The sequence below is a fragment of the Dunckerocampus dactyliophorus genome, chromosome 7 (assembly GCF_027744805.1).
Source record: "Dunckerocampus dactyliophorus isolate RoL2022-P2 chromosome 7, RoL_Ddac_1.1, whole genome shotgun sequence".
Lineage (NCBI taxonomy): Eukaryota > Metazoa > Chordata > Actinopteri > Syngnathiformes > Syngnathidae > Dunckerocampus > Dunckerocampus dactyliophorus.
This window is the reverse complement of record NC_072825.1, coordinates 7,234,263-7,259,894: the sequence shown is the minus strand read 5'-3', so window position 1 is coordinate 7,259,894 and position 25,632 is coordinate 7,234,263. Positions and strand designations below refer to the sequence as shown.

The 25,632-nt window shown below is 41.3% G+C and overlaps 2 protein-coding genes across 2 annotated transcripts; one reads left to right on the top strand and one right to left on the bottom strand.

Moving 5' to 3' along the window:
* Window positions 1–8,126: 8,126 nt before the first annotated feature.
* On the bottom strand, window positions 8,127–13,399 carry rps19 (ribosomal protein S19). Its single transcript, XM_054781073.1, has 6 exons — window positions 13,339–13,399; window positions 12,571–12,641; window positions 12,309–12,409; window positions 10,129–10,312; window positions 9,921–9,975; window positions 8,127–8,770 (listed from the first exon to the last, which is right to left on the bottom strand). The coding sequence occupies exons 2-6, from the start codon at window positions 12,639–12,641 to the stop codon at window positions 8,741–8,743; spliced, it is 441 nt and encodes a 146-aa protein (XP_054637048.1). The 5' UTR covers window positions 13,339–13,399; the 3' UTR covers window positions 8,127–8,740.
* LOC129184778 (uncharacterized) lies at window positions 13,015–25,345 on the top strand. The gene is made up of 3 exons (XM_054781072.1): window positions 13,015–13,060; window positions 18,724–19,093; window positions 20,389–25,345. Exons 2-3 carry the CDS (start codon window positions 18,726–18,728, stop codon window positions 21,227–21,229), a joined length of 1,209 nt encoding a protein of 402 aa, XP_054637047.1. The 5' UTR covers window positions 13,015–13,060; window positions 18,724–18,725; the 3' UTR covers window positions 21,230–25,345.
* The last annotated feature ends 287 nt before the right edge of the window (window positions 25,346–25,632 follow it).

The window sequence follows — 25,632 nt, the reverse complement described above, 5'->3', positions numbered from 1 at the left end:
ATTCGCAAATAATTCACAATTCAATTCAATAAGGCAGTAAAGCTAATTACACGTAATTGTGTAATTATAGTTGTGTACATAACCTGAGTACAGGTAATATGTCCGTCAAATAGCTACGTAGCGTTCTTAGACACACAGTTCATGTGTTATGTCCAGTTAGCTGGCATTTGCTAGCAAACATTAGCGATCTACAGTACAAGAAATGAAAATGATTATGCAAAAGACAATGCAGCCGAAGTCAAGGCAACAGATTGAAAAGCTTTCAGCAACGGGCATTTCTCCAATTCATCATGAAATAATAGTTTAAGAAACGGAAGTGTAGAAAAACACGCATTTCTATAGCCGAGTTCATGACGCAAAGCAAAGCAGTCAAACAATTGACTGTTTTTTACATACCTAGCCGCCACAAGGACGATGGATAACTTCTGTGATAGATATCGGCACCTTACCGCTGAGTTAGTTTATCCGTAATCTGAATAATAAAGACGAAAGTTGCATCTCTGTGTGTAGTTTGAGACGTGAAGTTCTCCATTGCCGTGGAGGAGGAAGAGCGAATCAGGAGGGGAGCTTGATGACAGCTGACTGATGTCATGTGGTATCTATGAAGTGATGTTTATGCGATCGACCCAAACTACTCATGGGCACCCCTGCTCTAAATTGTCCAGGTATGAATGCGAGTGTGAATGGTTGTTTGTCTGTGCGTGCCCTGCCATTGGCTGGCGACCAGGCCAGGGTGTACCCCGCCCTAAGTCAGCTGGGATAACCCCACGACCCTAGTAAGGACAAGCGGCATCAAAAATGAATGAATGAATGTCATTTAAAAGCAAAAGGGTTCTTGCTTTCATTGAGAAACAACTCATGAAAGTGTGTGAGATCTGTCAAAAATTGACAGAGCACCGAAAAAACCCTTTGACGTCATTTATTGTGAAACCATTTAGGGTCAGATTTCTTTAAAATCATTCGGATTCGTGTTTTGACAAAGTAAAAATCCCTGATCAGTTGAAAACTTTGTCTGGTAGAGTGTGCCTGAAAACCAAAATGCACTTGTTTGACCTTTAACCGCGGCTCTACAGTATGAGGCCATGAATAGTCAAAATCAATAGGGCTCCTGTTTTGACATGGAAAAAATCCCTCTAAAAAGATCTGTTTGAATCTCGCAACTGTTGAACACTGGTAGCAACAATTTGAAGTGCACCTGCTGTGTTTACCTGGAGTCTGACATGGCATCCACGGGTCTTGTCAATATCAAAATGGAAACGTACTTTTGCAGCAAGCCGGCATCCTGTTTACTCATCACGTGAGATGTGCTGTCTCTGTTTTGAAAAAGGTGGTGGGAAGCTTTGAAAGCAGCACTGCACTTAATTAGATTTCCAACAAACACAGCCTCACCTCTGTCTCATAGTGTTTGCCGATACGTGCTGACAGGAAATGTCAGAGGTTTCCTCTCTCCCGCACAAACACGAGCACGAGACAAACAGTATCCCCTTGGAAGGGTGGACGATAGGAGACTATCAGCAACTGTTAAGGTACAAAAGCCCATTGAGACGAAGGTCTTCTTGAGTCCAAGGCCACCTTTCTGAACGAATAATAGCCGCTAGTTATGATATCGCTAAACAAGCCCACAAAGAAGGACGCTGCCAAGAGACACACCAGTGAGCTGCAGTAAGAGAGTCAGTCTGCACAGCAAACACACCAAAACTGGGTCAGGTAACCGCACTTCCCCGCAGCCAAAACGAATGCAATGCACGAGGAAAAAAAAAGCACCAAATCTAGAGCACCCCCCCCCCAACCCCTGCTAAACTTAATTAAGAAACATGTTAGGAGGTCACGAGATAATCACACTCACAGGCAGTAGTTGGATGCTGAGAACTGGGACTTCCAGGCCGCAGGAGCCTGACGCGCCTCCAAACCTGAAAAGAAAATAGATGTTTTTCTGTTGTTGCATTGCACGCCTTTTTGCATCTATGTATTCCTCTACTTCTTATCCCGCCTCATTTTTTTTGTCCTTTTCTCAACATTCAGACCAATCCAATGTCAGATCAAGATGTTCAGCTCATTCATCTATCAGTAGTATTAAAAACATTCCCGCAATTCCCACATTTAATGTCATTTCATATTTTCTCTGGCAATTTTCCTATTGAAAATGAATAGGCAATTTATTTGGCGCCCCGTACTCGTGAAAAACCATTGCACATTTTCCATTACTGTCACATTCTACTTAGAGGTTATCCACACTGGAATGTTTTCAGGTCAAAAAGCAAAGTATTTTATCGTTCCAGCCTCTCATCCACACGGAAACGGCATTCTGGGTGCCCTAAAACCTGATGGTTGATGGTTCGATCTTCAGTCAGTGAATAGATTTCAAAAGCTTTCTATGATATTTCAACATTCATTCACATGCAATTTCTATCTAGTTTTTGTTGTTATTGTTGTTCATTGGATAATTTTCATCGAGGCTCAAAGAATGTGACGTGCGTGCGGTCTGTCAAATGTAGCAAAATATCCTCAAACGGAAACAAAGCAGCAGAGCGTCTCACAAAAACATCTAAATCCAGATGACGAAGCTGCAGACTTCAGTTTGTTGAGTTTGCTGCCCGTCTAGTGGTGAAAAAGATGAGTCAATGTCACATCCGCTACAATAATCCTCTCAAAGGCCGCTTTTGCTCAACAAAATAGTTTCTTGTCCCCCGCCTGCAACATTTATTTGATGACGTTTCCCTGATCACAGCCACGCTCTTCCAATTCTCCTCAAGTCATGCTGTAACAGAGAAGATAGTTTTGGATTCTTTGAGGGCAAAAAAAAAATAAAAAATCAACATGCAAACAGCAGTCAGGATAAAATACCTGAAGTGGGCTGTGATGTTTTATTGATGACACGGAAGCTTTGCAGCAATGCAGAGAGGCGAGTTGGGCTTTTAGGTTTGATGAGGTGCTCAGACTCACTGAAAGGATAAAAGGGAGCAATGGTAGTAATGGATGAAGAATTTCCTTTTAAAAAAAAAAAAAAAAAGAAGGTAATAGGGTCGGAGGAAGACTCGAAAGTTGGGAATAAAAGTATTTTGCAAAAGTGAGTACACTGCTCACATTTCTCTAGGGACAATACTACACACGCACACACTCACAGCACTTTATTTATTTATTTATTTCTATTATTTATCTGTATTAATGTCTCTTCTGTTGCTTAATTTATTGGTATTTATGTTTCTTATGTTCTTATTCTTGTGTTTTCTTTCTTTTCTTGGGAGAATGAACAGAATAAGAATTTCATTGCATAGTGTAACTGCCTGTTTTACTGTGCATATGACAGTAAAACTCTTGGATCTTGAATACAGACATTAAACTTGGATGTGAACCGCAGCTCCCGAGTGCCGGCAGCACCCATGCAGCCCCATACCGTGCTCGACTGGAGAAAGACACAATTATCTTGCCACGCACTTGTGTTGCCAGCTATTTAGACAATGGAAGTGTTTTGTGTGTTTTCTACAGTCTTGCCCCTTGAGCAAATATGCAATAGTAAGGCTTGCAAAATGCATCCATTGACAATTCCAACGCAACATTTACTAGGGCCTTCTTTGACACTTATATCAGAAACAGCTCTCAGTACGATGCGGTGCAGTTCTACACCAATGCAAGCCACCACCACCACACCTGTGATTCACATGCAGGTGTACCTAATGTCGTGGCCAGCCCTGTACGTAAGCGGTCTTGCTGACACTGCTTAGTTTTATTCTCCCCCCTCCACCCCAAAAGAGACACAGCAGTCGTCTCTCACCCACACTGTCGACAACCTCCACTGTCACCGGCGGTCTCTCTTTGTCGCCCTTTTGTTGTGCGCCGAAGAAAGCTCGGGGGCCCACAGCATCAAAGCGGGACGCTGTGATCAGAGGGTGCACACACAGCATAAAAACAGTAGCAGTAAAAACACACACACACGTATACATATACATACATATATATATATATATATATATATATATATATATATATACACACACACACACACACACACATCGTGTAATACAGTCAAGTCTGGTTATCTTTGAGGACAGCATCTGTTCTGTGCCCGGTCACCCTCCTCCTCTTGACAGGTGGAGTGGATTCAAAATCGAGACAGACACACACACACACACACACACACACACACACACACACACACACACACACACACACACACACCCCAAAGTCACTGACACATGGTTAGTATTTTTCCAACACAAACACATAGATACACACCTGCTGTGGGGCAGTGCACCGTGGTGCCAAGCAGGCGGGGCGGCATGTTGCATATCGACGCCACCTGCTTTCAGGCGAAGCACAGGATGAAGGATTAAACAAGACAGGCATCAACACACATGCAGAAATACAAGGGAATCTTTGCACCTATCTGCAAGGTCCTCAAGGTTGTTGCAACACAATCAGAAGGACCTCCACCAAGGCCAGAAGATAATGCTGCTGGGGGTCGATTCTGCTGCTAGTTAAAGCTGCTCCAATCCAAACCTGTAGGTGGAAGCATTGTGCATTAAAACTGCAAACAACTGAATGAGAAGCAGTCTTGTTTCAGACTTTGAGGTATTCCATTGATTTAATCAATGATAAAAGAAAGCAATTGTGCCATAATCAGTGCACTGGAAGAAGTACAACAAAACAGTGGATCCCCGCACACTCGCATCCCCGCTAATACATGGACTTTTTCGTTCAAAAAAAAAAATAAATAAAAAAACAATTTAATAATAATTGAATGTAAGTTGAAAATAAAAAATATATATAAAAAATTCTAAAAAATATATATTTTTGAATTTATGAAAAATGTAAATAAAAAAATAATGAAAATGAATTGTTTTTGTAATTATTCTTTTTATAAGTTTATGAAAATTTAAATTAAAAAAACAACAAAAATTACATTTTAAAAATAATTTATTTACAATGTACATTTCTAAATGAATTTGTTAAAATAAAATTATATAGCATTTTCATTACATTTTTTTCTCAGAATATGGGTGTGCATGAGATGTGTTTTTTGCGGAAAAAATGGTCTAAGTCAGTAATAACTCATAAACACGTGATCGTAAAGCATAAAATGTTCAGTGGTCTCTCGTTTATCGTGGTTAGTTGGCACCGGACCCGACCACGATAAGGAAATTTCTGCTAAGTAGGTTTCAATATTAATAAATGGAATATTTTCAGAGTTAGAGCATAGAAAACCTGTTTATTTCTTTCTAAATACGTTTTTTACCGTAGACATAAAACCCAATAGTCACCTTTCCACTCCGATTATTCTTTGTTTACATTGCTCAACTCTTATGGGTAGACTACATGATCATTGCAGGGACACAAGAGACGGCCGCTGCTTTAAGCATAGCATGCTAACGAGTTAACTAGTTAACCTCTAATTAATTTATTCTAAACTTGAGGAACGGTTTCAGACTGAGTGGGGAAGAAGAACAAAGTAAGAAGCCCAAAAAGTACCACTTCCACAAGGATTGGGAGGACAGCTTATTTTCACTATGTCATGTCGGACATGCCATGGCTGACTCCATTCAGTGTTAAGGTTATATAATGTAAGGTAATGTCTCTTCACTGTAATACTACTGACTCCTAGTGATCAGAATACTACAAAAGACTTGTCTTTCAATATTTTTGACTAATAATAGTTCATATTCATAATTTATTAATTCATTCATTTTTGGAAAACCGCAATAGAATGAGAGTGATGTTCAAACGGCAAAGTGGCGAGGGACGATTTCTCAGCATAATAATAGAGAATACAAGTACAAAGTAACAACAAGACGGTGCAAGAGGACGGTACCCAGCGTGGCAACGTAAGCACTCGCTTCTAAATGGATGCGGCTTGGAGAAACGCTTTCTACCACAGACCGCCGGGACAACCCAGCGGCCTGCGGTGCAGCGAAACCAAGAGTATAAGACTACTTGTCTTTTTCAGACTTTTTTTCAAGGGAGAAAATACCATCTTATATTTGGGTAACTAGAAAAACAAATCCAACTTCCTTCCAGGTCATGATTAAAAACAGGCAATGCAGACAAGTGCTTTCCGTTACATCGCCAACTGTTGGTTTGGGGTGCGTACCTGTACTGCAGTATAGGCAAGTGAAATGATCTCACACTAGATTTGATGGATCTTCATCCCTGAGACAGGGAAGACTGGGAAAAAGTATGGAAAGGTACACAGAGTCCCAAGTGGAAAATACACCACAAAGCATGAAGCCGTGGGTTGACGAAGTGTGTGTTATGAGTGTGTGTGTAGGAGCTCCCCTGATAGCAGTTCTATTTTGGAGAGAGACTTGTGCAAGCTGGAGCGACGTTTCTTAGCTATCTGCCGTTTGCAGCCTGGAGGAGGTGGTAGGCAGCAGGGCTTGTACGAGATGGGAATAAAATGGCAGAACCAAAACACTTGGATGCGCCTTTGCAGTTTGGAGAGTGGAACTTGTTTTTGTCAAGCTTGCACAGACAAGTTGACTATGGCCACAAAATAGTAAGCACTTTGAGTGGCTGTGGATTCCACACATTTCTCTCCTACCACTCAAGGACCTTTCTTGCTGCCAAATTACAGAGGGAAGGGTGTTTTTTGGGCAGAGAAGACCTGTTCAGGTGTAAAGAAACAGATGGTCTCCACAAAATGAGAGGAGGTGGGTGGACATAAAAGCAAGTTGTCCAGACGTATTGCTGATAATGGTGAATTAAAACAATGTAGTTAATTCAGGAAAAACTCAATACAAGTCTCTAAACGTCTTTTAATCACTGGAGCGAGTATGTACTGTACCAAAAGCAGACAACTTCAACTTTAAATCCAGTTGAGTAAGCTCTACCCCCACCTTCTTTCTCCTTTGTTTGCACTGAGGGATGAAAACGCCACAGATAAATTAAGCTTTTCTGGTTTAAAAGCGAAAATGCGAGCGCAACTATTTGGGTCTTTTACAGCTAATTAGGGCTGCAGCTCTGTGGGAAAACCTTGATGCTGTTACAACAGAAGTATATTTATTACAATAGCTGCAACAAATGTGTCACTGAAATGTCAGAACGCATTGTAAACATATAAATCCATCTGAAAGGGTAAGCGGGATTCCGAATTGATTGCATTAAGATGAACAGACCCCAAGGATTGTTTTTTTTAGTAGCAACTATAGTCGGTACGTTGGCGCCCTCTGCAGGACTTGGGAAGCACCGGTATTCATCGCAGTGAAGCCATCTACTGTTTCAAGTCAACATTTTGCAATCGTACTATAGAAGCTCAGTCACTTTAAGTATGGCTAAATCTAGTCAATGCATGAACGCCAGCTAATTCAGAATATGAACTGGAAATATCTGGGATGGGGTTAGAGACTAGTGTGCTTGCCTAGCTGTTACTGTGCTCTTGAGCGAGGTAGTAAACTCCCAAATTACAGTACAATAAGCCAATGGTAATCAGCATTTGGTAAAGTTTGCTACAAGCTGGCTATTGATTTGTTGTTGCTGTTCTTTTAGTGTTTTATACACACAAAAAAATACTTTTGTCGTCCACCTGCAAACCAGTTATTGCAGCAGCTATGAGAGTGGCTGGTCTCAGACGATCTCGGGAGAGGAGGATGCTGGATTTTGAGGTTCCGGCTTGGTGTGGTTCCATGCGGTCGATTGGAGACAGTTTATGGTAGAGAAATGAACATTCAATTCACGGGCAACAGCCCTGGTGGACATTGCTCCAATAAGCATACCTGCTGCACGCATCAACAACACTTGCAGAAGCAGTTGCATTGTGCGGCATGAAACTGCACATTTTGGAGTGGCTTTTTACTGTGGCCAGCTCAAGGCACACCTGTGCAATAATCATGCTGTCTAATCAGCATCTTCATACGCCACACCTGTGAGGTGGACTGATAATCTCAACAAAGGGCTCACTAAACAAAATTGTCAATATTTGACAGAAATAGGTCTTTTGCGTACATAGAAAGTTTGATATTGGAGTTCAGCCCATGAAAGAACAAGCATTAATATTTTTGAAGAGACAAACATGAAAGGTTTCCACCAATATTTTGAATAACTCACATGGATGCATTTTGAAGCACATCGTTTCCTCGTTTAAGCCAATATGGCCAGCAATCGCCAATACCCCGTCATACTAGTAGGAGCCAGAATGCAGTTGAAATGAAACTTTGTGCTTTATTCCTGGATATTCAAAGGGCATTCTAAAAATTCTGACTGCATTGCAAATATTAGGGCCCATTCTTGTGGCGGTCCATTCTGATCGCATTTGGGGGGGAGCCATCACCTGCTGAAATGTCACTATGAAGCATCGCCTCAGTCACATCACTTCATTCGCCAAGGAAAAATGAAGTCAAGTTAACTCCAACAGCAGCTGCCGTCATGGACAGTGCAGAGGTGCTGAAATGTCACTCATCATTGATGCCACCAATTCACATCACGCCGCCATGGAAAAAAGGAGCCAAGCTTATGAATTTCAAATCCTCTCCCAAATGTGGTGCGAATTTTGAAACTTGACTTTAAATTTTGAACCAGCTGGTTACTTTTGGTTCGTGCTTTGTGTGGCAGGGGTTTAAAAACATTGCATTCATAATCAGTGAAAGAGTTTTGGCTTGACTGCAACTGACCACAGATACAGAACAAATCCAAAGCAATTACATTTGTGGCATTACTCAGTTTAGCATTGGTTGGTTGGTTGGTTTGCTAGTTTCCCTCATGGGAGACAAATGACAAAAACTAACAGTACTTCATTTCTCCAAAAGATTTATTAAACAGTTTTCTTGTTTGCAGCTGCAACCTGTTGGGAAGGAAAAACACAAGCGTCAAGCATGGTCACAAGATAACTCCAGCAAGATGGGGTAGTTGTGGTTCTGCATTAAAATAAACTCTTGACTGCAAATTAAAATTCATTGACTTGCCTGGGGAAGTGCCTTAATGGCTTTATTCAACTAATCAAATGAAGCCTCCCAGCTCCTTTATATTCTATTTACTTGATGACCAACCACAATGGTGCATTTCAACAGGAAATGAAAACAATTTCATGGGGCCTTGGGAGACTGCTGAGTTTGGAAAACATGTTTTTCCTGAGCACTGCCAAAAGCGGTGCCTAGTGTACTGACAGAACAGTGAAAAGGCATCACAAAGTACAATACACATGACGGGTGGGGGGGATTCATGGGGGACCCGCAACATGCTTCCTGCCAATTTGTGCGCCGGAGGGCGGGTGGTGGTCCTTGGGACTTAGTCTGCTCATCTGCTTACTGCTCATTAGCATGGGTAAACAAGGAGAACACGCCATACGGCCGTGTCGCCAAGCATGAAATTCCCTCCTAACGTTTACCCCTTTTACCCTTGGATTATTACGGCGCCACTGCTGCTCCCCCTCCTGCTTTCTGACAAGACCCAAGTGAGGTGTTTTGGGGAATGCAAGTTAGATGCACGACACATCTCACTTGGCTGACAGGTAACATTTGCCCAAGGACAAATGCTCTAATAAACCTTGAACATACACTTTGGAGTTCCAGACATGAAACGGTTCATTCAGTACAATACATAACCAGCCATTTAAGTTAAACCAACAAGCTTGTCACCTGACACTCAAACCATAAAGACAGCAAATCTTTGTCAACAGTCTCCATTCTGATAGCTTTAATGTACAGTAGAGGAGGTGGAATAAACAATGTTGTAGAGAGGCAGTGTTTCAGCTGTTTCTAGGAAATAACCTTGCAACAACCTTCACTGCTCACATCCAGTAAACGTCATAATCAAAGCAGAAGTCTTAATGAGTTTTTATTTCATTGCTTTGATTTTGAGAATGAAAAACAAGGTGACCCAAAATAGCATGGGGAAACTAAAGAAACTTCTCTAATAAGTAAAGCTATTGCACGAAGGATAAATCTGAGGTGCCTGTTTCATCACAAAAACGGGGGAGAGAAATAGTTGCTCACCTGGCCGGCAATTCTATCCAGGTCTCTGGTTCCCTGGGAGGTGAGTCTACGGCCACTGCAGGAGTGAAAAGTGGAAAAAATTATGAATAATGTAACCATCTTCAAACAAGTTGTCTTGCATGGAAGTCATTCCTTCCAAACAATTAAATGGAAATCAGTTCCTAAAATGACTAAACCAAGAACTATGAGTTAAGAGACTGACACTGACCCATTAGGGTCCTTCTCAATCATCTTGAGAAGCTCGAGGGCCTGCAGCACTTTGCGGGCCACGTTCTTAGATCCGACGCTGTAGTGGGCTGGACACACACCGTTCCTTTTGCGACCTCCATAGATCTTGGTCATGGATCCCACACCAGCTCCTCCACGTAGGTACAGGTGACGAACTGTGGAGGCTAGATTGACAGTAAGCAATAGAAGAGCACAAATGTTGAGACACAATTGCAGCTACAACAAAATGCATGAGATTTTAATCACTTCCGAGTCCTTTAAATTAGAGAGGCCTTGTAAAAGAATTTAAGAGCTTGCAAATAACAGAATTTTATTCAAGTGTATCAATTGTCGAAACAACGAAAAAAATATTTTACTGTAAAAATACACTGCCAGAAAGCCCACAGTTTTAGCACATTTGTTGTTTTGTTTCAGTGTTCACCATTCCCACTTTTTCGGCGGTCCTTGAACACACCATAGTTGTGAAACTGAAGCTTGTATAAAACCTTCACCGATGCTGCCACTAACACTTTTCCTGTTTCACCTCACCGCTGTTCCCAAATGCTGATGCTGTGTGTGAAAGCATAAAGGTAAGGTTTGATGACATTGTTGAGTGATAGTGGCCACCGTTTGGTGCATAAATAAAGTTCATTAAAGCTAGCACACTGCCTGTCACCCACACAAACAACGTGATTATCTCTCTGGAAAACCAATGCCAGGCTCATACCAATGGGGAGTCTGTATTAATTTTTTGTTCTTTACTTTGATATTTTAAGCTACTTTTGAGATACTTATTTTGTTCAGTGCAGTCAGGATGTAACATGGAGCGCTTTTATTGTGAAGGCCAGAAGTGTGTAGTTGGTCTTTGAGCTCTTGATGGCTGTAATGTCATGGGAAGACGAAGTTGGGTGTCTATTGAGCGCCTCCCGAGCTCATGGCTGTCATCCTTCCTTCTTGGTTAATCCTTCATAACACCAGCAGTCATCTTTAAAAGACCCTGTTATATTGTGCTTGTGACTCGGGTTGTATGACTGTTTACACACTGTTGTGTTTGAGCACGTGTTAATGTAAGCAAGCATTTTGTGATGTCTGCTGACGACGTGCAAGTTGAGTGAAATAAGGACGACAAGCACATTTATTCTTGAACCCATCTTGTCTGAATCATTAACACACTTACAGCCTTCCAAATGAGTGTGTTGTTTGCCACATCCTGTCCAATTATGTAAACAAAATAAGGGTGTAATACAAAATGTTAAAAATGGAGAGAAAATGTTGAATCTGGGAAAACCGACAGTGTCAAGCCAGAGGAGATGGCAACAGCTAGCGTTAGCACTAGTGTTACCGACGGTGCTAGCAAAGTTTACAAGCATGCCAGTTGACTTGACTACTAAAAGCTGTGGGACAAGTATGTTCTGTGTTTAGGGTTGGAGTAGGCCTTATGATGACACTGTTTATTTGTATGAGTGCACGTGTGTTACTGTGTACGTCTGAGTTTGAATAAGACGTTAATGAAATGTAATATTGCTCCTACAATGTTTTTGTGCTTCTAATTTTTTTTCATTTAGGAGCACCTCTCCGAGAGTACAGCCCTCATATTTGTAACACTCCCCTAAATTAAGTGGTTTGGTTCGTAAAGCCAAGACTCGAGAACTGTTACATGTCTGCGGTGGAAGACTACATAATCGTGCGTAGCTACACCGAGGCAGGACAATGTCGACCACGTTCTCCCTCATCCAACCAGCCACCCTTCCAGAATGGCACCACATCACAGGAATGCTCAGAAATAGGAAAAACACCAACCAACACTGGCCGCATGCCCGGTCCAAGAAACTCTACCACCACAACCATTATCAAGGATAATGATCAAATACTTAAACTCTGAAAGGATGTGCTCCTATGAAATGCAGCAATAACTTCCTTTATCATTTCCGCTATGAAGTTTTACTAACTTAACTGTTAATTTACGTACAAGTTCCAACTTAAAATGAACAATAGAAATGGAACTCCTCCTGTATTTGACCGGAACTCCAAATTGGTCTTTGACAAAACTACAGGGGCATTTAGTAAATGAGCTATAAGTTTTATATTTCATGCTAAAGTGGAGCTATGCACCCATCGAAATCCAATAGCAGTATGCTAATTACACACGATAAATGGATTTAAGAAAACATTGAAACGCACCGGCTCTGATGTAGAACCAGTTCTCATCACCGGGTGCAAGCTCCTTGTGCTTGCCCAGCTTGACAAGGTCCACCCAGTCTGGCACCTTCAGCTTTCCTGACCTGAAAAAAAACCAAAAAACAATTAAACATTACTCACTCGGCAGTACTTTGATAACAGTAAGTTTTACACAGGATTGTAGCAGAATAGTGGTACAACATGAGGGGAAACAAATTAACCCATGCATGAAAATCAAATTTAGGAGTCAAACTTGTGAACTCACTTCTTCAGGAAGGCTGCCAGTGCAGTGACGAACTCTTGCTGGTTGACGTCTTTCACTGTAACACCCGGCATCTTAAAACAGAAAATTTTAGTCAAATACTACCCATGTACTATACATATGGCTTCACATACAAACATGTAATAGCATGTACTGTATAAGCAGGTTGACAGCATATTAGCCACAGCTAACGTTCCATACACTGCAATTTTAGACCTGAAAATTGCTGTAAAAGACAGTTACCCTCATGTGCTCATATACAGCAAGATGCAAGTGAAGGTGCCAAAAGGTGTACGTCCGTACATTGTTTACTCACAGTAAAACAGAGTAGCATAACATTTAGCACAGCTAACAGCTAACATTACTGACAGCTAACATTAGCTTGCCAGGCATGTTAGCTACACGACTGTGTTGTCACAAAACCATACACTTCTTGTGGCAAATGGTCGCAGCAGAAGTCGGATATCGCAAATACTCACACGGACAAGATTCAGTAAGTACTCGGCGATTAATTTATACTAAATGAAGACGCTGGCTAACAGCTAGCAGGCCACAACGAGGCGGCATGGGAGCCGCCATTATTGGAGGCTGTTCTGTGCACAGGCTAAAAACCGCTTAAATTCATTCAATTCTTGTGAGTTATCCTACACGGACTCGACTCGTTTAAAAATCCGTTTATGTCGGATGACATACCGGTATTACGGAGATAACGCGCTTTGTATTCCACTAGAAAACCCGTATTTTTATCTGTGAAGCAGGAGGCGCTTTTACCTTGCTTGCGGACAGCGAAGGGAAGAGGGTGGGACGGGGTTTCCTACGCCTGTTAAAACGGGCAGATCTCGTTCTAAGTAACGCGAGAATAGCGTTGCGATTGCGGTTGCAATCAGACATGCAGCAGAGGGGTTAGGGATTACATGTATGTAATGATCTTTGAATTAATTTAAAAACCCAATTCGGATTTTTAAATGTGACACATATATATTTAAATGAAATAAATACAACAAATAATCAATTTTAATACAAAATGTGGCTTTAAAAAAATAATTAGTTCAATCAATTAAAAAGAGAAGAAGTAATGACCTATCCTTCGCCCTGAAGGTCACATTCAGCCTATGGGATTTTTTTTTTTTAATTAATGCCTGATCGTGTTTTGACTGAGCACACAGTATTTTTTCATTGTGTATGCCAAACCCAATATTCGATTTACATTTTATATTTTTTAAGTATACTAAACACCCACTAGGGATCAATAAAGCATTCTCATTCTCATTATGTATGAGAAAGGAAGCCCCTGGATTGGCCTTTTTTTAATCATGAGCCTCTGCCTGGGGCTTGATCCTGTTGGCATGCTACGGGAAAACGATTTGTAAACACGGTTAAATGCTTGGGTGAATATTCTAAGCCATATCTGTCAGCCTTCCAGTTCATTAAAAATATTTGCATATTTTTTTTTTAAAATGGATGCTGTGCACAAAACTTCCCTTTCAACTAATTGTTATGTCTGCAGGCTTCATCTCTCGGTTGTCTCTTTTTTTTTTTCATTTCTCTCTTTTGTGTTGTTGCATGTAATATGGATTATTAAATGAACTGTCTAAGATCATATGAAATAATGTGGACGATGAGCCTCAGGGTAGCCTATGTGATATTTATTCCCTTTAGTTCAGTTCAATTTGCTCAAGTTTTATTTACAACCGCGCCTCATCGTCTCTACCAGCTCCAATTCCGAGTCATATCCATTTCCAAAAGCACTTTGCATGTGATGGTAATGGTTTTATTTGTTTCAGACATCGACAAAGAAACGTCACATGTTTACGATTCAGCATGTCTGAAAAGGAGCAGGAAGAAGAAAAAAGTTATTTCATGCCACCAGATGGCTCATGCAGTGATGAAATAAAATGAAAACAGAAGAAAAGTGAATAATAATCACAAGTAATAAATAAATACATAGAAAATGCATTACATGAAATATTAAAGCATATAAATAAATAAGTACAGCAGGAAAAAAAACGTACATAAACCGTGTCCAATGCATAAATAAATGCAGGGTATAGAGGAAGCAGTAACGTTCATTCATTAATTTTCTATGGTGCTTGTCCTGCCTAGGGTCACAGGGGTATGCTGGAGCCTATCCCAGCCGACTTTGGGCTAGAGCAGGGTTATAAGCAATAACCTATTAAAAGATAATATAGTCATGAAATTCATGATTTTCATCCCTGTTCTTCTTCCAAATACCTTGTAGATAACGGTCAATAGCTGCAGTTGTAAATTCATGTGAAATGCATGTCTTTTTTACATATTCCGCCTGCCTGGCAGAGGTGGCGTTGCCCTTTGCACATCTCGCAAAGAAAGGGCAGCCATGATACAACATTTACACAATTGATATGTTTACAGAGACAGGATGGAGAGATAAAAAAGGCGGTAGGAGGTTTATAAATCAGGTTTCGCCTGAGCAAGTGGTGTGAGGCAGAGAGAGGGCGTCTATAAATGCAGCCATAAAAAGGGACTCATCATAGACTGAAGTTAACCGCCTTTGTCGACGCAAAAGGTAACTGCATCTTTTTATTCTTATAATTCCTTTCTTTGGCCGTTGGGCATCCTCCTTCCACTTAATACACCGGCGTCCAAACTTCATCAAGGTCTGCATATGAAATAGGATATCTGTGCCATTTTGATATTTTTTAATTTGAGCAAACAGGTTGAAACCAACCCAAAGTTAATATACTAAGCAGAACTGGACCCACCCCAAGTGGCGCCCCCCCCATTCATCAGGGATTTACATACGCTTACAAAAGAAATCGAATGGTATTGTTTTTGCTGTTGTGTTTCATTTGTAAGATCAGGTGTCATCCAATTGGCATACATGGATAACAAATTACAAATAATAGAAAGAAACGTGCGCAAAATAAATATCCTGTAAATAAGAGAACAAATATGCAAAACTATGCACAAAAATGATGGATGTGGGGAGACTTATTCGTTATTGTTTGTAGTAATATTGGGCATTGCTTAATGTGTGAATCCATGTGAGCTTTTCAAGTTATTGCACTTGTTAATAGCAATAACTAGTTTTAATATAATTATATAAATTTTTCCCCAATTGTTTAGCACCCCCTGGAGGCCAGGACACCCTTAGCATTTGCCTTTACAGGAGAACCTTAGTTAGTATCGATAATTTGTTCCAGACGGCCTGACTCTAACCGAAACGGATGCTAACCAAATCCATTTTTCCCATAAGAAGTAATGTAAATCCAATTAATCCGTTCCAGAAAGCCAAAAATGTTAACACAAAACACGTTTCTGTAGCTTTACAATTCTAGTTTGACATACATATCATTAATAATATAAATGATGATTGAAAGGGATAAATGAACATTTAAGGTGGCTTTTACCTTCATTGAAGACGTGATTCTTGACGTGACTGTTCCCAAAGACACTGTGTTGCAGCAAGACACCATAAGGACACAACCTTTCTGTTTTGTCAAGTTATTTCTTGAATTTAATAGTGTTTCTCACCTCAACGCCAAAGAAAGTTGCAAGTGCCAGCATTTTGATAAAGACGGTGTGAAACACTATTTAGTTCAAGAAATAACTCATGACAAAACAGGAAGGAGGTATGCATGCGGTGTCTCGCTGCCACATCGTGTCTTTGGGACCAGTCATGTCTTCAGTGAAGATAAACGTAAGTTGTTCATTTATGACTTTCATTCGTCATTTATAAGCAACAAGGATTGTTTTATGCATGTAAAACTGTAATTGTAAAAACAATAAAAATGTGTTTTGTGTCAACATTTTTGAGAGTCAACCGCTGACGACATCATAGACGGGCGACGTAACGTAGCTGACTTCTGGTTTCGGTTGCCATTTTGCTGAGCTAGCTAATAGGATGCTAACAAGGAAGGATGTTTTGTGATTAAAAAAAAATACATTAATAATACAGTTGGACTCATGCAGTGTCTTAATAACACAAGACTCGCACCGTGTTGTATGCTAACCGGAGAATTCACGCAAATTGAGGCAAAATTGTGGCGTAAATTTTTGTCGTGAACCGAAAAACACGCTAACCGAGGTTCCACTGTATTGCCTCATGGGCCAGCCAGCTCTGATGCAAAATTTTATATATATTTAAAGCAAAAACAGCCTGCATTTTAGCATATTATTAGTGTGAACATTAAAAACATTTTTTTTTGCCTCCCCCCCATTTTTGCTGTTTATCAGATTAGATTAGATAGAAATGTATTAATCCCTTGGGAGTGTGTCTTCAAGTCAATTGAATGTCCTCGAGTTCCCTCGTTTAATGGTATTTTTAGAATGTTTCTGGGGCCAATAAAAACAAGCTGCAGGCTGCAAAAAGGGCCCCCGGGCCGCACTTTGGACACCCCTTACTTAAAATCTTAATGAGGCCTACCAAAGAAAACATACAGCTGTTACAAAGCTACCCCACCACTGAACCAAGCCAGTCAGTTTCTCTGAGGCGTTTGTGTTAAGTTGTTGAAGCTCTGAAGGTAATTTCATCCAGATGATTATGGAAGACTGACTGGCAACTCCAAACGCTTAAAGTAAAGGTCAAACTAATTACGAGAGGTGGCATTAGCGGCGGCAAAAATCTGCTATTGCAACATGGCGCTTTGTGTGAGGCTGCTGTTTGAACATGTGCAGGAATTAGCTGCCAATCATTATTTAATGCGTTTTGGAGAGCTACTGTTATGAATGCCAATGTTGATGTAATTCTGCATTAATGCCATAGTCTGTGGAGAAAGTACACAACAATGATCACAAATGTTGCACTTCTGCCGTGTTGTTTTGCATGGTGCTCACATTCTCTGTGTGTTGTGTACTTCTGTCAAGTCTGGCCCAACCTGACCTTTTTGCTCGCTTGCCTCCTTGCCAGCCCTGCAATAGCCATTAAAAATATCTCCCGACTCCCTGCCCCCGTACCAAAACTTGCATCACATCTGCACCCAATTTCTCCCACTGCTGCTTTTAGAATTCCTCACTTGTCATCAACCCCTGACAGGTGGTTTTTGAAATGCATCATAGTGGAAGTTCTAAAGGCGAACATCCTGTGCTACAATGCTGGTTTGGATTTAGAATGCATTTTTCCCCATAGGAAACAATAGAAATAAAATGTATCCGTTCCCGTGTCAAACTATTATATATAAATCATGTTAAGTGTACAATGTTTTACATGACATACAAGTGTAAACAGAAGTTAAACAGTAATAAAACATGATGAAGTGTGGAGGACGTGTCTTTTACACGATGCTGCTGCGACGTCTCAGTAAGTTGTATTTCCAGTTATATGGTTGCCATCACCGTTACCCTTTTGCTGTGTATTTTTAGTCTACTTATTCTCAAATTTGCCATATTTTTGTACTGAGCAGTCAGGACACAAAGCCACCTGTACCATTTTCTACAGTACTAAATTCAGTATGCTACTATGATGTTTCAGTAAGTTGCATTTCTAGTTCTATGGTTGCAACCAATATGGCAGCATCTCAAAAACCACAAAAAAGGCAAAGAAAAAGCTAACTTTAGAGGATTTTATTTCTGAATGCACTGTAGTCTATAAGGAGAATGCATGTGCTTTTAGTTGTTTTTCTTCTCCTTCATTCATTCATTTTCTATGACGCTTATCCTCACAGCGGCGGTATGCTGGAGCCTTTGACTTTGGGTGAGAGGTGGACTGGTTACCAGTACAAACCATTCATACAAGAAACAATTAACCTAACATGCATATTTTTGGATTGTGCGAGGAAGCCGGAGTACCTGGAGAAAACCCACGCACATGGAGGCTCCACACAGAGATACGAACCCAGATCTTCCAGAGCTCCTGACTGTGTGGCCAGCAGTCAACAGTCATCCTTCTTTGTTAGCATCCATCATGCGGCATCATATTCTTTTCCCCCCAAAAATGTAAAAAGCAAACTTTCAAAACATTTTGCACGACTTTAGAGCCGTATCGTTCAGAAAATGTTACCCCAGAGGCTTTCGCTTTAGATGTTGTGCTGTACTTCCATGTTGATCAGTGCGCGTCTTAGCTGGAGATGGTATTTCACCTACATGGATAATTTTACATAAGTAAAAATCAATACATTTGTCAATACATTTGGCATTTCCGCATCCTCATTAAATGTTATTTTCCTATATCCCTTTCAGGCATGGAATTTTTGTGGCTTTACTCCCTGTGCCAGTGCATCGTCTCCGTAGCAGTCATAGTGGTGAGCATCAGGTTATGCATGGCAGCTGGAGGCGGTGCAGCAGTGGCTGATGTAAACGGGGCCAACCCTGGTGCGAGACCTCAGCACGGAAGCGTATCTTGTTGCCTTCGCCTGTGCCTGGGCTGGGTGGGCACAATAGGGGCTGCTCTGGAGATTCCTGTGATCGTATTCCTCAACTTGAGGACCCCGCAGTGTCTGTACACCTGCATCACCCTGGTGTGCTGCCCCCTTCTGGTGAGGCAGTTCACAATGTGCCTGCTGGTGCTGCTCACGTTGGACTGCCACCTGAGGCATCACTGGCCCAGCAGGTGAGTGCACATAAAACAAACAAGTGGCCATTATGGCACCTCCTAATCAATTCTCTCACAAACACATACTGTTAAGTAGACGATAAACACGGCTCATTATCGCCGTCATAGACGTATGTAAGCGTGGTGGGAGGAGGGTAAATACGTGGGAGGGAAGAGTCAGCAAACACTCTCTCAAGCTGCTCCCTGTAGTAAATGAAGAAAATCAATATAAAGCTAAGAGAAAAAGGCTATAAACATGCCAAAATGTGCCATATGGGATCGCGTAACATCGAAACAGACTGCTCATTGCTGCCGGGTCGATTCTTTTTGTATTTCCCACAATGTGGTCGTTGAACTGTCAATTGAGAGAAAATGTGAGTAAATATGAGGCGACTCTAAAGATGTTTGATTGACAGCAGCATCTGTCCAACATTTCTGTGGAAGATTATTATTATTTTCATAATTCTTTTTTACAATACAATGCCAAACACATGAATTTCACACCAACAGCTGAGCTGAGCAACCAACATTTTAAAGCGCATGCAAAGGTAGATAAAGCTGCTGGATACTGATCACTCATGATAATTCAAATGCAGCTACTGCCATCTTGTGGAGTTAATAAAGCTACATCAGCAAGTTGCCTGCAGTCACATGTCTTCATGCCAATGTTTTTTGAACTGGTTCTAGAGACTGGAAACGAGACTCTACCGTTAACGTAAATTAATTATCGAGACATTAATTAAAGCATTTATTTTCGTACAATAAAAAAAAAATCCACCAAGAAGTACAGTTGAGTCTGGTTTCCAGGGTACAGTCTTGAAAGGTAAATCCTGATCAGGATTGATTTCTACTGCAGGGTCAAAGAGTCCAGACAAAAATACTTTCTGCTTGGTTAAATATCCCGGATTTATCCATGCGTTTTACTGTTTTGTCAAACCTGGTTTTTGTCTTTGGTCCTTGCAGCAACACTTAATCTGAAGTGAACCAATCCCACACTAGAATTCCCTTGAAGGTGGACAGAGACCAGTGAGCAGTCTCGGCCCACTTGTAGGGTACCTACTAAACCCTTCAGATACCCTACAACTGCAGTTGGCACCCCACTGTCAAACAGTAGTAAAGTACACAATTATTTTATTTGGTACCCTTGACAATTTTTCACAATGGAAACCAGTAAGAATTCTTACCATAGTGCAACAAAGTACACTAACCCCAATTTATATGCGAGATTTCAGGAGTAGTGTGGCATGGAACTCAAGTCCAGTCAGAGGATCAATCCATATTATGCCTTATGTCTTTGTGTTTTTGAACACCAGATACTCCATTGTGGTGACCCGTCAGCGAGCTCTCTGTGTGGTCCTGCTGTGCTGGATGGCTTCCGTTCTGACCTCCTTTGGCCAGTTCATCAGCTCTGACGTACTGGACAGGTGGGGAAGGACAGCTCAAGACCAAGGCACTCCTGGCCCGGGGCTGGATGGCAACTGGACAACAGAGTCACCCCATCTTACCCCTTTCCCTAAATACCCCCACGGCCGCATAGTTATTGGGAAGTATCTTCCGTATGGAGGTTTTCTGTCGAAGTTTTACACGGATGACTTGCATAACTTTACCTATGAGGAGATTCACAGCAGCCACTGGGGAGTTTGCGCCCCCGACACCATCCTCAGCCCCCAGTTCTTGGTGTATGTCCACGGCATGGCTGTGTTCATGCTGCCTTTGCTTTGCCTGCTGGTTCTTCACCTAGATCTTCATTGCAAGAACCCCAAACAGTTCAGCCAGTCAGACCCCTCTAAGTATAATCCCTGGAGGTTCCGCTCTCTGACTCTGTCAGTCTCCTTCTTAGTTTTGTTTTGTCTGCCTCTGCAAATCATCCATGCCGTGTTGCTCTTCACCCCCACCGCCACACTCCCCAAGTGGGCTCACGCAATGGCCGTGTTCTTCTTCCAGCTGTACGGCCTCGTGCCCCAGGTTCTCTTCACTCCACCTGGCAAACAAGAGAGCAAAGAGCGGGCAACCTTCGCTCTCTCTGCCCTCCCTCCAGAGATAGCGCCCCCCGGGGCGAAATCAGTCCATAAGGCCCTGTGTGAAAACACACAGGCCGCTTCCTGGTCCACGGCCAAACATTCTCTCAAAGCCAAAGTGTGTCCTGAGGTTTGAAATTCAACAATTTCTCTGAGGCCATGTCCTCATGAACTCTGGTAATTAAAATATACATTTAGTTTTGACAAGGGGTACAATTTGGATCATTGTTTGTTGGTTGGTTTGTTAGTTAGCAGGGTTACACAAACACTGCACATCCAAAAGGAGACTCAAATAAAACATTTGTCCTGAGAGTTTGTTCCTAATGTCGGAACAACAAAGTAGCTTGCTAGCTGAGTAGCCGGTGGTCAAACATGATTATTCTCTGGTGGTAGAGGAGCTGGTTTTCTCTTTTTGTCATTTGAGTCATGATGGAACCATTCCTACACCCAGAATTCAAATGGTTGTGCCCAGTCCTTCTACACCTAATAAGAGAACCAGAAAGTAGCCTGCTCGCTAACAAGGTGACTGTCAAACAAACAGTGAATGATTTTTCCCTTTTGTTAAAGGAATTTGCTTTCAGGTTTTGCCATTTAAGTCACGATGGAACCTTTCCTATCGCTTCAGAATGCAAATGGGAGTCCTCTCCTTCTGTACCTAATGAGGGAACCAGAAAGTAGCATGCTGGCTAACAACTGGCTAACCGACATAACTGTGGCATGCCACAATTTTAGACTTTCGATACAGGAATTTCTTTTATGTTTTTGTGCTTACAATGGAAATGTTCCCCCTGAACCACAATGCCATTGGTAGAGTCCACTCCATCTATACATAAAATGCAGCATATGAATTAAATTTATGTCACAATAGAACTATTTCTCTGTCCCGGAATGCAAATGGTAGAGTCCTGTTTGTATATTCCTAATGTTGGAACCAGAACGTCGCTGTTAGCTAACAAAAGGGTAAACAAACACAAATGTTTTTACCATTTAAGACATGAAAGAGACGTTCCTAAAGCCCCAGAATGAATGAGTCCTATCCATGATTTCCTAATGTCGGAACCAGAAAGTGACCTGTTAGCTAACGACTGGATCACTTTTGTTCTAGGAATTCATTGCCGTTTGTGGCATTGAAGTCACAATGGAATATTCATTTATTTATTATTTTGTGTCATGGTGGAACCACCCCAGAATCAAAAATGTATTTTATCATCATTCGTACACCAGGACATGGCCTGCTAAGGAAAAAACAAAGAGTATGGACATGGCCTCAGTGGCCTTAGTGTGGATAAAGATACACTCAAACCTCCGCCATCTTCCTAGAACAATTCCCTATTTGCCAACAGCTCATTTGACTTAGTTGGTTTGCGGTTTTACAAAAGAATAAACTACTTCTTGTGGCTGTTTAACTAATCATTAACCTTGTGCACAGATGCTGGGAGTAGCTTCCAAGCGAAAAGGCCACTTAATTATCAGGTCCCCCGCCAAATGTCAGCAAGAAAATGAATCCTCCTGATGATGACGGCAATCCTGATCACAGATGTCACTTTTCCTCCGACTGCTCATCCTGTGGCTCTTTTTCTAAAGCGTCCCTTCTAAGTTTCTGCCAGCTGTAATATAGATATGAGTGACAGTGTTTAATTAAACACTCACTCGTAATATTACGGTCCAGAGAGGATGCCGCATTGTGGGGTAGGGGGACATAATTAACCTGGTTTTGACACAATCTTCATGGTTGTTTTGATTACACTTGTAACTACAATGCGGTGGTCTCTTGTAATAAAAAAACAGAGGGGGTCCCGCTCATGTTAATTGGATTGTTCATCTATCATGGAGAAAACATGAAAAGAAATATTATTCTCATCTTCATTTTTCCACTGAGGGCTGTAACAAGAGAAACTGAAGGGCCGCTTTGATAGGCCTCACATTTCCATTCATTAAACACGCTAAAAATCAATCCAATTATTATCATCTTGGCATCTAAATAGCCTTTTTGAGGGCTTTAACAAACTCAAACATTGTTAATTTTATCTGTACAGAATGCTGGGGGCTGCGAATGGCCCCCAGGCTGCACTTTGGACACCCCTGCCTTAATGTGTCCAATGAGTGTATTTTCCCCCTCGTATTGCATCACTTCAAAACTACTGAAGTAGACTATTTAGAGAGAAACACGCTCAGTAAAGGGGGTAAAAATATAGATTTTCTTGCCTCCTCAAGCCTGCTCAATTGTTCTGTCCGCCTGAAAGCTCTCAGCTTCCTGATTATGCCTCAACACACTCAGCCACCTCAGTCGATGCCTCTTTAAACACACCTCACACGGTTCACGCTGCCGAATCAGTCAGCACACACCTTTCTTACATCCTGTTTGACTATATGGATAGGTACAAGTGAGCTGATGGGTAGTCAGGGTAATGTAAAGACGTCATGGTTGGACTTCTGCTCATGCAAATATAAACAGAAATATTTATATAAGAAATATGACAGCCAACCTGTTCCAATCATAAGAAACGATTGCTCAAAGGAGTGAATGGGGTGTTGATTGACTTGGCGTTTTCATTATTGGCCACATTGTGGTCCATTCACCACATGCCACGAACTCAAGCGGGAATATACGTTTGCTTCTTGTCAGCCTCGTCCGCATTTTTATTTTTGTGCTCATGTCTATTGATTTGACTCGTCGATGATTGCGGGTCCTCGCTTCGATCGTATCTACAACACTGACATCTGTCATCTTAACTGGCATTGAGGCCTAGTGGCCCTTTTGTCAGTATGCATGCGAATGAGCAGTAATGTGAAACAGTATTACATCACCCTTGCCTTGTTTTTATGACCTTAACCTTCATAATGAACTGAAGTGCATGTGAAAATGTAGCACTCTTTGACCAGACGTTTATTGCAACACACATGAGTTTTATTTATGTCTTAAATGGATTATTTTCTGCAATTATAACTAATGCATTGTGTAATACACATGTAAAGATGACTCTTATGAGTGTTATTTCATGTCTAGAGGGTTCTAATAATGTTAAAAACCGTATTTAACAGATTGCAAACAGGTTTTCTATGCTTTAACGATGAAAATATTCAATTTATAAAGAAGGAACCCTACTACGTGGAAATTCACTTATCACAGTCGGGTCTGGTACCAATTAACTACGCTAAACGAGGATTAGTGTAAAGCTCTACCGGATGCACAACTGGACAGGGATGCATGGCTCGGCAGAAGACCAGTGCTAATTAGAGACCACGTGTAATTTGCTTTTGTAGCCCACGCATCTGCCGTCTATAAGAGACTGCAATTTATTGAACAGAGGTGCTAACCAAAGCATTAGTATGATGTTAGCAAGTTAGCGTGATTGGCATTGCTTGTTCAGCTGGGATTTATCTGCATTTTTTTCTGTGTTGCTGTTGTGTATAAACGGCATTGCCGGTGCCAGGAATAGGGACACAGGCAGGATCTGGGCGTCCGTGGGGTCTTAAAACGTCTAAAATCCAATCATTTAAATTTAAGGCATTAAAATGTTCTTAAAAATGATCTTAAAATGTCTTAAAATTGTGTTAATGCTTCTTTTATTTAAAACAAATACTGAAATTTCAGTCTTGCTTTTAGATGTTTAGCTTTTTGAGGACGCTATAACAAAACTACAAAATGGAACTAAAGTGCCTGTGCAGCCTGGGGAGAATTTATTGAGGACAACCAGCATGTGTGCTTTGTTTCTGATTTTCCTTCATTGTCTTTTGTACTTTTTTTGCCAGTTTGGATGTGAAATGGGTCTTGAATTGTATTCATTATGGACTTAAAAAGTTTTAAAGTCTTAAATTTGACTTGTTGAAAACATGTAGAGACCCTAAAGTGCTAGATCAGCCCACCCTGTGTATTCGCCCACCACTTCACAAGGGCCAGTTAAAAAAAAAAGAAGAGAAAAATGCAGGCTTCGCTACAGACCTTAAAGCATGGAGCATGGAGCTCTGCCAACTAGCTTTTCCAGCAAAGTCTACATTTATTACACATCAAGTATAAGGCTTTATGGAGACACGGCAAACAAGCATTCGGTGGGGCGGGCGTGTCGTGTTTCTCTGCAAAGTGACGTCGCCGCCTACTGGCCTGGCACGCACATTACAGCATAATCATTATGTCATCGATTAAGACATTTCATATCATAAAGTAACATGTTTGCCAAATGCTGAAGATGTTATAGGCAAATAAAAGTGTAATATTTGAAGTTTTATGAGCCATCCATCATGTCAGGCCTGATAGGATTGGCTACCTTTACATCATAATAAAGCAGACATGTCTGCTGCATGTGATCCTCTGCTGTTGCCGTGTCAAACGCATGCTGCATGCCAGCCCATTACTTTGATTGCCGTTTGACAATCTTTCTTTACGACAGCCTACCACCGAGGCCCGCCATTGATCTGTCACCCGGTGACCTCCGACCGCTTTCAAATTTAGTCCAGAGCACAGATGGACATGTTGAGTGCTTCTTGACAGAATCGGGTATTGATTGCGCGCACCTTAATGGCACAGACACGGCCTTATGA